The following is a 14354-nucleotide window of genomic DNA, read 5'->3' as shown; positions in this document are numbered from 1 at the left end:
CATTTAATTTGTTGTTAATTGGTTAGTTTTTATTTTTTCAATATGCAGTTTTCCGTATTTAAGAGGAAAAATTGCTAAGAATCGGATAGGATTGAATTAGGTTTGGATCGAATTTGGTATGAGTCATTAAAATTGTATTATATAAAAATGAATCAATTTAAATCGGATACATAGTTTTTTTATTCGGATTGACCCAACCTATTTGACGGATTTAGTTATAATTGAAGTGGAGTTACTTCATTTTTGCCCGACAAAAGATAAGAACTGGTCCATGATGAAGCCGAGTGCATTGAATTATTGGATCCAATGGGTGCCAAGTGGAATATTCATATGCGACGATTCAAATCATCCGATTATTCCCATGGCTGAGGCGAGAATTTGCCTTGGCTACAGTGGTTCCCCAATGGACAGATAACAGAAACAGCAAAGGACCGATGCACCAATGCAACTAAACTTAATCCCACATGAATTACAAGATCAACGAAATTTTTGTTTTGTAAAATAATATGAAAGATGATGGAAAGTTGGCCAAAATGAGCACTAAATACCTTTCGAGAGATCTCCTCCAAATCATTGATATGTGTATTGAAATCGTGAGCATCGGCATCTAAGTTCAATACTGCACCAATTGCGAGCCTCACACGGTGACATTTCAGGATGGAAAGTACATAAAACAATATTCACTCACCAAGAGTCTTGCAATTCCAAATCTTAACAAACAAAGTCCAGCCAATATTTTGAACAAAAAAATCCGCCTTATATAATGCTTTGTCATAGAACTCCCCCGTTAACAAAAATAGTACATCACATAGATCCTATGAATGAGGTGGGTTTACTAATAATTTACAATAAAATAAATATAAGGTAGAAAAGGAAACATTTCTTCATCTTTCACGTCCTACATCTAATGTATTTTTGCTCTAGAAAAATTACTAACAAAGTTCTAAACTTGTTACAATTGCGCCGATTTAGTTTAAAACTTTTTTTTTTGACAAATTAGATTCTAAACCTTTTATAATTACACTAATTTAGTCCATCCGACCGATGATTTTTTAATAATATTTTATGTTTTCGAATTTTTATTAATTATTTTAAATTTGGCTGGTCGGCTCTCGAGGGTTCAAATCCCTTCCTTTCCCAATTTATAACTTGTTGGCCAATATAATTAACCAAATTGTACCAAATAAGAAGGCAAAACCTGATTCCAAGACTTTAAAATTTTTTGATATAGAGTCGCCGCCGTAAATTTCGCGAGGGCCGGCCAATTTGATCGTCTTTTTTAGGAGTCCCTACCGAATAGGAGTAGAGAGAGGAAACTTGAGGATTACTCTAATTTTTTTTTTTCGAAGAACAGAAAAAATTGCGCAAATCACTCTTCTTCCCACTTTCCAAGATAGGGTTTGTCATAAATAATGCATTAACCTCGTTGACTCAAGCAACAGCATCTCCACATTTTCATCGGTCCAGTTCCTATTGCAGATATGATAATGGACAAATGATCCAATCCCTTCCTAAATAAATAGACAGGGAACCCACATTTTAGCCGGGAAAAACAGCATCACCCTTCTTTAGCTCGCCATTTCTTCTTCATCAAATGGCACTAATCTCAGCTCCCAAAATGCTCACGGCCACGACGTTCTCGCAACTTCTTCTCCTATCCACTTGCTCAATTCTCATGCATTCCTATTCATCAGAGGCAACCGTCCAGCCTCCACTCACCACTAAGCTGGTGTTGTACTTCCAGGACATCATTGCTGGGCCCAATGCCAATGACATCCCCGTCGTGGGCATCCCTGGGAAGCTCTGGTCGTTCAGCCAGTTCGGGACGATGTTCGTTGCTGATGAACCAATAACCGAGACGCCGGACCCCAACTCAGCCATGGTCGGGCGGGCACAGGGCATGTATGTGATCGCGTCGTTGGATGGGTCGAATGTTCAAACGGTGTTCTCGATTGTGTTTACCAATCAAGCCTACAACGGGAGCACCCTAGAGCTCCAGGGCGCAGGCAAGCAGCTCCAGAGGGTCCTTGAGTTTGCGGTGGTGGGGGGGACAGGGAAGTTCCGGTTTGCACGAGGCTACACGACGTTCGAGACTATCTCCTTTTCGCAAGGTCATGCAGTTGTCCAGTTAAATGTCACCGTCCGTCATGATTAGAGGAGATTTCAGACGTGTTTGACAAATTCTGTATGGATTGAATAATTTCGGGACAGGATGTTGTGTGCTCCGTCTGGGGCACTAATAAATAGAACGTACTCAATAAGGATCCGTCTTCTTTTAAACGTCATTAATAAAATTGCAATTTTCTAAGCTCCATTGCCTAGAATCTTTCCGATCCTTGATAAGTTGAAAGTAAAAATGAAATATAGAGTCTAAAGTACCATTCGATCCAACGGTCAAAGAAAGTTGTATGAACATTTTTGCCGAGACTGACAAGTCCTCTTAAATAGTAGATATGTCCAGGCTCATGAAGTACCACATTGATCTTATGAGTCAAAAAGTTTTTGAACAATATGAGCCTCTAGCTCTTGGTATAAGGAAAAATGCCGATTCCCACTTTTAAGCAAAAATGTGGATCTCAACCCCGACCATTGCTCTAATTAGTAGAGCAAGGTTCAAGTTTGATTAAGGAATATTAGTTGGGGAAATTCGATTTCCAGTGAAAATAGAGCAATAGTTATGAATCTTTGATATTTAAATGTATGATGACAAGCACTATTCTTAAGGTACTATTTACCTACATTATTATTATTGTCGAGTTGAAAACAAATATACTCCAATGATATATACCAAAGCCGCAGGAAAACAAGTTCACCAACTACTCAATTTTTCTCTTGAAATTTCATCTTAAATGTGTCATCAAAGTTGGAAAAAGTTGGTGTCTTGGTTAGTTGCAACAAACAATGCATGATTCGGTGCTATTGATCAATAATCAATAAACACATCTTTTAGGAAGAAGTACCTTATCTCAACCATTATCACTTTTCATGATGAATCATCATTACTTTTCATGTCAATAATAACTTTCTTTCATAACCTAATTTCTTCTCATGATTAAGAGTCACATCTTTTCATAATAACAAATTATATCAATGATACCTCACCTAGTTTATTATTTATTCTAATTTACATAAATTTATATGTACAAGAAGGTATCTGTTAAGACTTGAACATTTTCTTATACTCATCCTCTCAACTTTCCATGAGTACTAACCTTGTGCCCTTGTATTTGATCACCGTTAAGACACAATAACTTATTATTACCCATTGAATTTTAATAAGTTCATTATAAATTACAAAGTTGGGTTTCTACTATACTTGGCAATTATCAATTGGTTTAAGACCCATTCTTTTAGAGTATTGCTTGTTAAACCTCTCCAAAGTCCCTTAGTGAATGGATCAACCTTGCTATTATTAGTCCGAACATAAATTAGTCTAATTTCGTAAATTAAACAAACGGTTCGAATACTCCGGCTTAGGGAGTTGTGGAGACCACAACTCCTTTCTCTTTTATTTTCCTCTTTTTCCTTTTTTTTTTCTTTTCCTTCTTTCTTCTTTTTCCTCTTTGCCGTATCCTTCTTTTCCTTTATATAACCGTTGGTCCCTTTTTGACCAAGCCAATATTCCTTTTCTTCTGACAAAAAAAGAAATTCTTTTTTTATTTATCTCTTTATTTGACCAGATCAAATGTCACAATTGACGACTTGAACAAGGAGCATGACTTGATTAGAAACAAAGAATGATCTATTTGCGAGCGTAACAAACTGGAATTGTGCTAACCTACCCAGTGAAGTGGCCGGTAGCATATGCCGGCACTTTTTCTTCAATCTAGTATCGGAGGTATCACTGATTACTCCTTCCCTTCTGTTCCTTCCTCCTTGATTTCCCCAGGAATCAATCCATGGTCCAACAATTCATTTGATGACCGCAGAGCACATGTTGGTCATGCTAATGAAGAAGCTTAACTTGCTCATTGATTCCGACTGCCTCAAGTTTATAAAACCAAGTTGCACATGTAATTCCCTGAGCAGTTGCTCTCTTCTGTTGTGTCCCTCACGGAATCGCCTTCCCTCCGTCGTTCGGGAGTATCACCATCGTCTTTCATGTGCTCGCGGTCCTCTAACTCCAAATCCTGGCCTAGAGCATTGCGAGTTGGGAAAGAGCTGACTGAACTACTCAGTCCCATCCTCTGAATCTCACTGCCTTTCAATTTCGCCAGAGCAAGTTGACAGAAGGCAAAAATGGCCCAATTCAGCGTAGCGCGCCCCGTAGCCTGTGGTCTCCTCGCCTAAAAGGCGTCGCTTTAGCTAGTTGAAACATAGTTTGGTCCATATTTGCCAAAAAGCAAGAGTCGTCGGCGGTCCATGATGAAGCTATAGATGTCGGCATTTTCGATAAACTTGGTCCTGGCAACTAGAGTAGATTAGTAGTTCGACTTCGATACAAGGGAAATTCACAGAAAATTGGGTTTCTAATGGACAGCTAAGAGAAGCGACAAGTAGATGAGTCATAAATCCTTCAAGCCGCTGATCAAGGATCGCCAAGAACATGTCTCAAAGCAGCTAAATTTAATCAAAAAAGAAGAACGAGATTAATAGATTAATTGTGTTTGCCTAAGAAAAATAAACACTCCATTGACCCCAACTATATTTTTGAAGGATGAGAAGTATATAGAATAACATTTTTGACCTTTTCATCGAATCACTTCTAAGCTTTTCATAGAGCCACCTCTATTTTGTCGATTCTTATACAACTTTATGTCTCATACCATGTAATAAAATAAGGGTTGATAGAAATAGTCAATCATATTAATTCAATGAATGAGATGGGTTCATGAATAATTAAAAGATATAAAAGGAAAATACATAAAAGAAAGCATTTCTATCTCTTTTATATCTAACATGTTGAATTCTTCTCTTTTCATATCTTTGACTCATCTACCAATATTACTATTCGCAATACATCAAATAACAACACATACGTTGAATCTGAAAGTAAAAAATTTCTTCGATACAGGTTCGTCGTTCCTAATTTTGCAAGGCCAGAGAGAGGGCTAGAGACGAAACAAGCTCGTTGACTCAAGCAACGGCATCTACACGTTTGGCACGGTCCATAGCTAAATAAATAGACAGAGAAAACCCACATTTTAGCCAGGAAGAATAGCGTCTCCCATTGCCTCACCTCTTCTTCATCAAATGGCGCCGATCTCAGCTCCTAGAATACTAGCCACCTCAACATTCTCAAGACTCTTTCTTTTATTGTCTCTCTCCATTCTCATGCATTGCAATTCGTCACAGGCAACCCAACCTCCACAAACCACCGACATGGTGTTGTACTTCCAGGATTTTGCTGCCGGGCCCAACGCCACTCTCATCCCGGTCGCGGGCATTGCCGGGAAGCTCTGGACGTTCAGCCAGTTCGGGACAGTGTTCGTCACTGATGACTTCATAACTGAGACGCCCGGCCCTAACTCGCCCATGGTCGGACGGGGACAGGGCATGTACGTGACCTCGGCGCTGGATGGGTCAAGCACTCATGCCATGTTCTCGATCGTGTTCACCAACCAAGCCTACAACGGGAGCACCCTGGAGATCCAGGGCACGGCCAAGCAGTTTGAGGCGGTCAGGGAATACTCGGTGGTGGGGGGGACCGGGAAGTTCCGTTTCGCACGAGGCTACACGACATTCGAGACTATCTCCATGGACATGCCGCAGGCTCACTCGATTATCCAGTGCAACGTCACCATCCGTCTTGGTTAGAGGAGTTTCCAACAGGTTTGACGGAGGATTTAGAATAATGGGACCGGAGGTTTGCGTGGTCCGTCCGGCCTACTAGTAAATAAAGCGTAATATAAGGCTCTGTCTTCTTTCAGATGTCATTTATAAGATCAGAAATTTCGTAGCTCCATTGCCTGAAATCTTACCTATCCTTGTTAATTTGTAAGCAAAAAATGAAAGGCACGGTGGAAAATGTCTTTTGATCCGACGGCAAAAGTAAAAAAACGTCGTCTAAACGTTCTTGTTTCATGGCAAAGAAGTCCTCCTAATCAGTAAATAAGTCCAGGCTCATGAAGTACCTCATTGATCTTATGAATGAGAAACATTTTGAACAACATCCTTACCAAAAAAAAAAACATTTTGAACAACACTATTCATGTCAGAGAGGTTCAGTTCCAGTATGAGGCTCTAGCTCTTGGTATAAGGAAAATGCTGAGTCCGAGTGAAAACGTGGATGTTAACCACAAGTAGTACTCTTATTGAAAGAGCTAGATTCAGGTTTGATCGAGGAGTATCTTTCTCTCAATCTATGGAGAGAAAAGTTGCAGAAATGAAGAAATTTATAAAACTCGTTTAGTAAATCAAATGTCCAATGTAATTCACACACCTTCTGAAAAGAATATGCGGATGGCCCAACTTCTTTGGAGACCTGCTTAAATACTAAAACCCCATACGGCCTTCTGAAATGCAAGAAAAACTTGCTATTACCTCGGCTTTAAAGCCAGCAAATTCGTGGGGAAGTACCCGGGGTTTCCCATTTGCGACGATAATAGATGTAATGGTGAGTTTGACATTGTGGTGGATAGAATCTATCTCTCGCTGGTTGTATGCGCTTGTTCAATCTGTAAGGGAAGTGATCCTCGATCATTATATGCAATGTTAATCTCCCTAGTGAGGTTCTGATCGTCTTGACCAATTTGAAAGGAACATTATCTGAGGTTATATCGAGAATAAAAGGAAAATTCATTTGCTGGTTTGGTCCGCCATCATCAAACGGAAAAGAAGAGGTGGTCTTCAGCTCTGTCGAGTCAGGGAGAAGAGCAAGGCCACTCTTGCGAGGCTCGATTGGCGTCTCTTAAAGGAGGAAGACAAACTTTTGGGTCAGAACCATCGCTGCCAAATATTTTGAAAAATGGAAAAGCTTCGGTAATAGCGGGCGAAAACGTCACGGACATGGACGGCCTTAAAAGCGGGCCACTCCGTTCTCCTCGAAGGCATTCGACATGTAGTGGGGGGTGGCAAAACGATAAGCTTCTGATTATATGACTGGCTGGGAATTGGTCCTCTGAAGAAATTATTATATCGGGCCTCTTAATAAAGACGAAGAGGAAATGACGGTTAACAACTTTGGCTTAGACGTTTGGGACCTTTTAAATATTCATGTATTGGATGATGAACTTATCCAATGCATTTGCGCCATTCCTATTGCTCGCGGTTCTAGGACCTCATTGCTTGGAAATTCTCTCAAAATGGTGAGTTTAGCACTACTGATGCCTATGATCATGCGATCAACCATGAGCCCTATAAGATTTTTCCAGATGATCGGCCTTGGATTTGCAAGTCAAAAACTAACCCTCCAATCTGAACCTTTATTTGGCTTGGGATCCATTATAGAATTGCCACCAAAGTTTTCCTCCACAAGAAGGTTCTTGTTCTTCATGACTGCTGTCATATTTGCATGACTAGCAGAGAGGACATTCTCCATCTTTTGGCTTACTAAGATATGTATGCATCTGCAGTGGGACGTAATTCTGGCAAATTAGCAGTTTACAGGTTAAGGGCGCGCGTGACAAAATTTTTGTTTCTCGATTTCTTTGTTTCTCTGTTAGGAATATGTTTGGAACAATCCGTTTGGTAATGCAATTTGATTTCTATTTTTGAAATAGATTTCTATTCCTGAAATAGAGAAATTGAAGAAATCGAAGCTGAAATTTTTAACTTATTAGTTTCGAAATAGAAATTAGAAACGAAATCAAACCATATAAAAGAACCTTGCGCTTTCTTGCTAACTTAATTCACTCATAACCACAACTTCACAAATTATTGCTAATTTTCTTTTTCTTATTTTGCTCGTGTTTTTTTTTTTTTTTTTTTTGCATTTTTTTGATAACTTTCTTTAGGATGAAAGGCAATTGAATGGGTCCCCAATTTTCAAAAACGACCAAAGTTCTTAAATGCGTACTTAAAAACAATGGGGCTATTTCCTCCTAGAAAAGGCACGCGCATGGCTAGTTGAAGAAAAATTCTTACGTAATAGATGAATAAAAACGTGCCTAAAAATTTAACCTTATTTTTTTACGGATTCAAAATTCTTGCAAAATCAAAATAATTAGATTGTTACACAATCTTGAATTTTAATTCAAAGGCAAAGATTCAAGAGAATCTCTCTTTGCTATGCAAGGGCCATTAAAGGTTCATTGAGCAACAATAAAGAAATTAGGAATGAGTAACTGGACTGAATCAATTCAAGAATCAAAATAAACCGACCTTCCCCCGATTGGTTCCTAACCATAAATATTACTTTAAGGTAGAATTCTCATATATTCCTTTACACCATTAATTTTATTTTGTTGATAATCTTGTATAATACTAGTTTTTGATAAAATGACAAGGCTGTATAAGCACCATTGATGGCACCCATATTCATGTTTTCGCAGTATTTGTCTGAACCTACGTAGGATGAGCTTGCAAACGATACATTGACCGAGGAGGGAAACCAAATAAATATGCTTAGGAAAACAATTGCTAATAAAATGGCAATGGATAATAATATGCTGGAAATTCCATATACTTTTGTAATGTATTAGTATTATTTCGACTATTATTTTGTATTTGATGATTTCTCATGTTGTTTTAGTATTATTTCGATTATTATTTTGTATTTAAGGATTTCCTATATTGTTATCTAATCAATTTCTATTCCTAGAAATAGAAATTTTGTTCGTTATCAAACGGTTTTGTTTTCGAAATAGAAATTTTGAGTCGTTATCAAACGGGTTTTTTTGCTCGAGAAACTTATCTGGGGAATAGAAATTAAGAAATTGATTTCTGGCCAGAAATTAATTTCTGTTTCAGAAATTTTGTCATGCGTAGCCTAAAAGTGCTGCTGTCTGTTGCAATCCCAGTATTAAAATGCTAAATCTAGTGCGTTAGGTTCATTCACTCTATACTATATAACTCTTATTTGTTTATTCTCTTGCGTATTGGAGATTTTGTGGCGGATAGGTTAGACCTCTGAGTTCTTTGACGAAGGCATGGAACAAATAGCGCTTGATATTTGATTACTAAACTAACATTCATGGCTTCCATGACCCTATGGTCTGAATCGTTACCGACTCCTAGAACATTTATAAACTGTAACAGAGGACAAAATGAGTACCCAGTTGTTCGCAAGAATTTATTGATTAAATCTGTAGATTAATATCAGTGGTGTTACTTGGGGGAGCCTGATCTTTGAATAACGTTGGCTGATTCAGATAATTTCTTCCTTCTTCAGTTTTGCCTTGGTGGGTTTACTGGAGCTTAACTGTTGTCCGGTTAGAGCCCATGCTTTGAGCTCTTTGTGTTTGCTTCGGTTTGCATTATATTTCGTATGTTTGAAACCCCTGTCTGTGTCACGCCCCGAATATCGAGCGCGTCAACATCCCACCATGGTCATTCAAATGCGACATTCCCGGATAGTGTCGCCGACCCCATTCATTTATTATTGCGCAAGTTTTAACGTACTATAAAACCCCGACAATAAAATACGGGATAGAAAAGCATGAAACAATTTCACAACCAATCACTTACACAAACCAACGGAGTTACAGACGAAGGCCTACAGCCAAAAGTCTATGAAAGACCGGCTCTAAAAAAATGAATTGTCCTACGACCTACAAGTCGGACACGCTCTCCAATCCTTATGACTTCACCTTTGCAACTCTTCAAGGCCAACCAAAGCTATCGCCGCTCCGTCCACCAGGGGACCGAAATTTTAATCCCACAACCGGGATGAGACGATGTCTCGGCAAGTTCAACCCCCTAAACCACTATTAGAAAGAAAATAAGCCCCGGGTGGACTAGCCACATCACACAGAAGACTTACCTCGCCTCAGCCTTTATCTGCAGGTTAGCACAATTTAAATAACCCAACCACGTACAATTATAATAACCAAACAACCATGGCACAATCACATTATCAAAACAATTCAACAACTTGGATCGTCTCGGCGATCAATCGACTCGCCGATTACATGTCATTCTAGCAAATCAATCATTACTCTCAATCCCTAGGCCCTATAGGAAGGTTTAACAAACAGTGGCAATCTTGCCCCACTCGGCACGACCTTTAATTAGGTGGTCCATCACGGCCTCACTTTGGCACGACCTCTAATAGGTGGTCAATCACGGCCTCACCAGGCACGCACGACTCTCCTAGGTGGTACATCACGGCCTCACTTTGGACACGACCTCTCATAGGTGGTTCATCACGGCCCTATTAGGCATGACCTCTCATAGGTGGTCCATCACGGCCTCACTGGGCACGACCTCTAATAGGTGGTCAATCACGGCCTCATTCGGCACGACCTCTCGTAGGTGGTACATCACGGCCTCACTGGGCACGACCTCTCATAGGTGGTTCATCACGGCCTTATTAGGCACGACCTCTTATAGGTGGTCCATCACGGCCTCACCAGGCACAAACTCTAATAGGTGGTCGATCACGCCAATCTCCCATCAATTTCTACACTTAGGATTTTATAGAGAATCCCTATTTATCACAATCACACTCCATTTGCCACAATCAATCATCAAATTCAAATTTAAATATACGGCGACGATCAAGCACGAAATTACGAGAGAATAAGGTTCCAAAGTAATTTTCAGAATTTATCAAATAATTAAATTTATTCCGAAAATTAATTAAATAATAATATCCATGTCTTTCACGATCCACACTCAATTTATAATATCCAATCGTCAATTTCAAAATCTGCTTTTACACAGCGAGCGGCACGAAATTCTGAGAATTTAGGGTCCTGACAAAATTTTCGGAATTTAATAAATAATTAAATTTATTCCGAAAATAATTAAATAATAATATTTTAATCATTTCGATTATTAAAATATTAAACAATTTCGAAATATTTATTTAATTCCAAAAGTAATTCATTTATGTCAAATCACCATTATACTAATATAAACATCAATTTAACCTTAACCAAACATACTTTAAGTTAATCCAACCTCTTAATCTAATTCACAATTAAATAAATTCAACTAACCACCTAAGCTTAATTAACTTAAGCTAAACACACCTAAAGCATAATTAACCCTCTAAGAGAGGTTTAGTGAGCTAAACTCACCCAATTAGCAAGCCGAGCGGACCAAAACGACGAGGACGACGCGAGGATCGACTTTCCTCAAGGCGGGCCGAGCATCCGGGGCCGAGAAGCCGGCCAAAACGGGCCAAATAGGTGCTGTCATACCCATTTTTCCAACCCTCTGCTTTGGGGCCGAGAATGGCGGATCCGGCGTCGATTGGGCGGAGGAATGGGGCGGCAGCTCGACGGTGGCTCGAACGGGCCAGGCGGCGGCCAGGCGGGACCTCACGGCGGCGGGGACGAGCTCCGGAAGCCTCTGCACGAGCTAAACAGCAGCTCGGGACGACGAGCTGGGCGAGAAGGAGGCTTGTGCGGACGAAGGCGCGGTCGAGGCAGCGGCGTGAACTGGCAAGCGGACGAGCGATGACCGTGATAGCTCCGACGACGGCGACGAGAGGCGGCGACAGCAGATCTAACTTCGCTGGTTTGCTAGGCTTTTGAAGTAGCCAAGAGAGATGGAGAAAAGAGGGAAACGGTCGCACGGTAGGGAGAGGGAGGAAGACGGAAGGCAAGCGACGGTGACGGCGGCAAGCGGCTCCGGCGACGAGCGAGCCGGCAGGCCAGCGAGCGATCGAGCGAAAGGGGAGGTCGGCCGGTCGCTGGTTTCCTCCCCCTTTTTCCCCTCCCATCCGGTTCTCAAGGAAGAAGAAGAAGATTGATGGGAGAGCTCCACTTTTTGAGAGCCAATCAACACTTGCCACTTGTCAATTTCTTCTCCACTTTGGCCCCACCACCATGACCTAGGGTAATGTCATCTTCCACTAATTTCAAATCCTCCACAACTATCTTCACTAGGTCCAATTTCATTTTCCGCCGGGGCATAAAACTTCGTACAACAATTTCTTTAATTTCACTCGATTCTCTTCCAATTGAGTCCAATTAAAATCCACAAAATTATCTTATGATCCTAATAAGATGTGTGACATAACCGAGCTTCCAACTTCTAAATTCAATCCCAATTTTTATGGTTGAATTGATATGGTGCGATTTCAAAGACGCCTAACCTACTCTAGGATAGGCTTTCGGGGAAATTTTCTTGCATCCGACCTGAGGGTGATCAGTCCCCAAGTTTCACGCGATAGAATCCCTTCATTGCTTTGTCCAATAGGCTAGTTCTCTCATGAGTGGCCAACTCAGAGAGACGAATTATAAGCACAGATGAAATGCCCGACTCAATCAGCTGAAAATAGAATTAGAAAAATCGGGATGTCACAGTCTGAATCCCAGGGGACCTCTTAGTTTTGTTTTATCACCGAGGGTTGACCATAAATTGCCATTCACTCCTGCACTAAGGCTTCACCTGGATAGCAATGCTCTATGGATCTCACCGTGCATGTTCCATTTACTTTGTATCATTATCTTTCGGAAGTGAATTGTGATTAGTAGCCTTCTCTCTGGCAAAGAGAGTTTAATAGAAGGGTATAGACACAATGACAGGGGCATAGACTTACTAATTATGTGCTTGGCTAAAATTCTAGATGTCGAATACCAAAGTTTAATGCATTTTGTACCTTTCTCGGAAGGAATGTTACTCGTAATCTCTACTTTATTATCACTGTTGTAGGTATGGGTTGGATCTGATATAAGTGTGGTTGACTTCATGCAGGATTTGTCCTAAATAGTAGATGAGTCCACGCTCATGAAGTACCACCTTGCTCTTATGAATCAAAAAGTTTTCGAACAACATTATTATATGAGCCTCTAGCTCTTGGTATAAGGAAAATGCCGATTCCCACTTTAAAGCAAAAACGTGGATGTCAACCCCGACTATTGCTCTAATTAGGAGAGCAAGATTCAAGTTTGATTAAGGAATATTTGTTGGGGAAATTTGATTTCCGGTGAAAATAGAGCAATAGTTATAAATCTTTGATATTTAGATGCATGATGACGATTACTATCATTAATGTAGACACCCAAACCTCTAGAGTGCCAAAAGTTGACACAAAATGAGACTAAGGTGCCAAAAGTTACAAAAATGACACTTAAGTGACAAAATCGGAACAAAATGGATCACTTAAGTGTCAATCTGACCAAAATGCTAACGTGGCGATTTTTCCGGTGAAGCAAGTGCAAGATGGCATTTTGGTGCCGACATAGTAAAAACTTAATATAAAAATTAATTAAATGAAATTTAAAACTAAATTTATTTAAAACATTTAAAAATACAAAAATTTAAAAAAAAATTTAAAAAAATTTAAAATTAATATATATATTTTTTTTTTTAAAAAAAAAAATGGAGAGGCGGTTGAGGGTTGAGCCCTCGCCGCTAGGAAGGGCTGGCAACGAGGGCCCACAAGCCCTTACCTTGATCTGGGGCGAGGGTTGGCAACCCTTGCTTGGCCGGGCCAAGGGTTGCTGCCCGTTGAGGCGACCCCAAGCAGGTGGTAGCCCTTGGCCCAACCAGGCGAGGGCGGTGACCTAAGCAAGGGCTAAGACCCTTGCCCAAATTTGGGGTGAGGGTTCATAGCCCTCGCCTAGATTCGGCGAGGTCGACGGCCCTCGCTCGGTTGGGCCAAGGGCCGCCGCCCGTTGAGGCGACCCTTGGCCCGCCGGGCGAGGGCCTTTGACTCTCACCGGATCCGGACGAGGGATGCAACCCTACCCTAGATCAAGCTAGAGCTTACGGGCTCTCGCTGCCTGTCGGCCGGGGTCGCTGGCCCTTGGCCAGGGCCCGGCGACCTTGGCCAACCCTTGGCCAGGGCCTGACGACCTTGGCCAACCCTTGGCCAGGGCCCGGCGACCCCGGCCAACCCTCCCCTTTTGTTGCTAGCCCTTCTCGGTGGCGGCAAGGGCTCACCCTCTCCCGCCTCTTCCTTTTAAAAAAAATATATATATTTTAATTTTTTAAATATTTGTATTTGTATTTTTAAATGTTTAAAATAAATTTAGGTTTAAATTTACTTTAATTAATTTTTTACACGTCAACACCAAAACGACGTCGTTTTTACATTGTTTAGCCACGTCGGTATGCAAAACGATGCCGTTTTGCACTAAGTTCGCTGGAAATTGCGCACGTCAGCATTTTAGCCGAATTGGCACTTAGGGGTGCGCAAGGTAACGCTTTTTTAGGGGAACAGTTTCTTTTCAGAAATAATTCTTTTCTATTTCTACTATGGGGAACAAATTCTGAGTAAAATAAGATATTTGGTAACTACATAAAATTTATATTCTTGAAATAGAAAAAAAAAATAGAAATGCGTTTGATACGATTTT

General features: G+C 40.6%; 2 protein-coding genes across 2 annotated transcripts; both read left to right on the top strand.

Moving 5' to 3' along the window:
* The first annotated feature begins 1551 nt into the window (after window positions 1-1551).
* LOC120293094 (dirigent protein 2-like) lies at window positions 1552-2278 on the top strand. Its single transcript, XM_039311871.1, has one exon. The coding sequence runs from the start codon at window positions 1595-1597 to the stop codon at window positions 2153-2155; it is 561 nt and encodes a 186-aa protein (XP_039167805.1). The 5' UTR covers window positions 1552-1594; the 3' UTR covers window positions 2156-2278.
* A 2889-nt stretch (window positions 2279-5167) lies between these two features.
* LOC120294101 (dirigent protein 1-like) lies at window positions 5168-5773 on the top strand. The gene has a single exon (XM_039314045.1). The coding sequence runs from the start codon at window positions 5194-5196 to the stop codon at window positions 5755-5757; it is 564 nt and encodes a 187-aa protein (XP_039169979.1). The 5' UTR covers window positions 5168-5193; the 3' UTR covers window positions 5758-5773.
* Window positions 5774-14354: the final 8581 nt, after the last annotated feature.

Source organism: Eucalyptus grandis, chromosome 1 (genome assembly GCF_016545825.1).
Source record: "Eucalyptus grandis isolate ANBG69807.140 chromosome 1, ASM1654582v1, whole genome shotgun sequence".
Lineage (NCBI taxonomy): Eukaryota > Viridiplantae > Streptophyta > Magnoliopsida > Myrtales > Myrtaceae > Eucalyptus > Eucalyptus grandis.
The sequence above is the reverse complement of the archived record's forward strand: the minus strand, read 5'-3'. Positions and strand labels throughout refer to the sequence as shown.

What these genes read in the sequence shown, in the direction of transcription:
- LOC120293094 (XM_039311871.1), top strand. Translation starts at nt 1,595, where the DNA reads ATGGCACTAATCTCAGCTCCCAAAATGCTCACGGCCACGACGTTCTCG.
- LOC120294101 (XM_039314045.1), top strand. Translation starts at nt 5,194, where the DNA reads ATGGCGCCGATCTCAGCTCCTAGAATACTAGCCACCTCAACATTCTCA.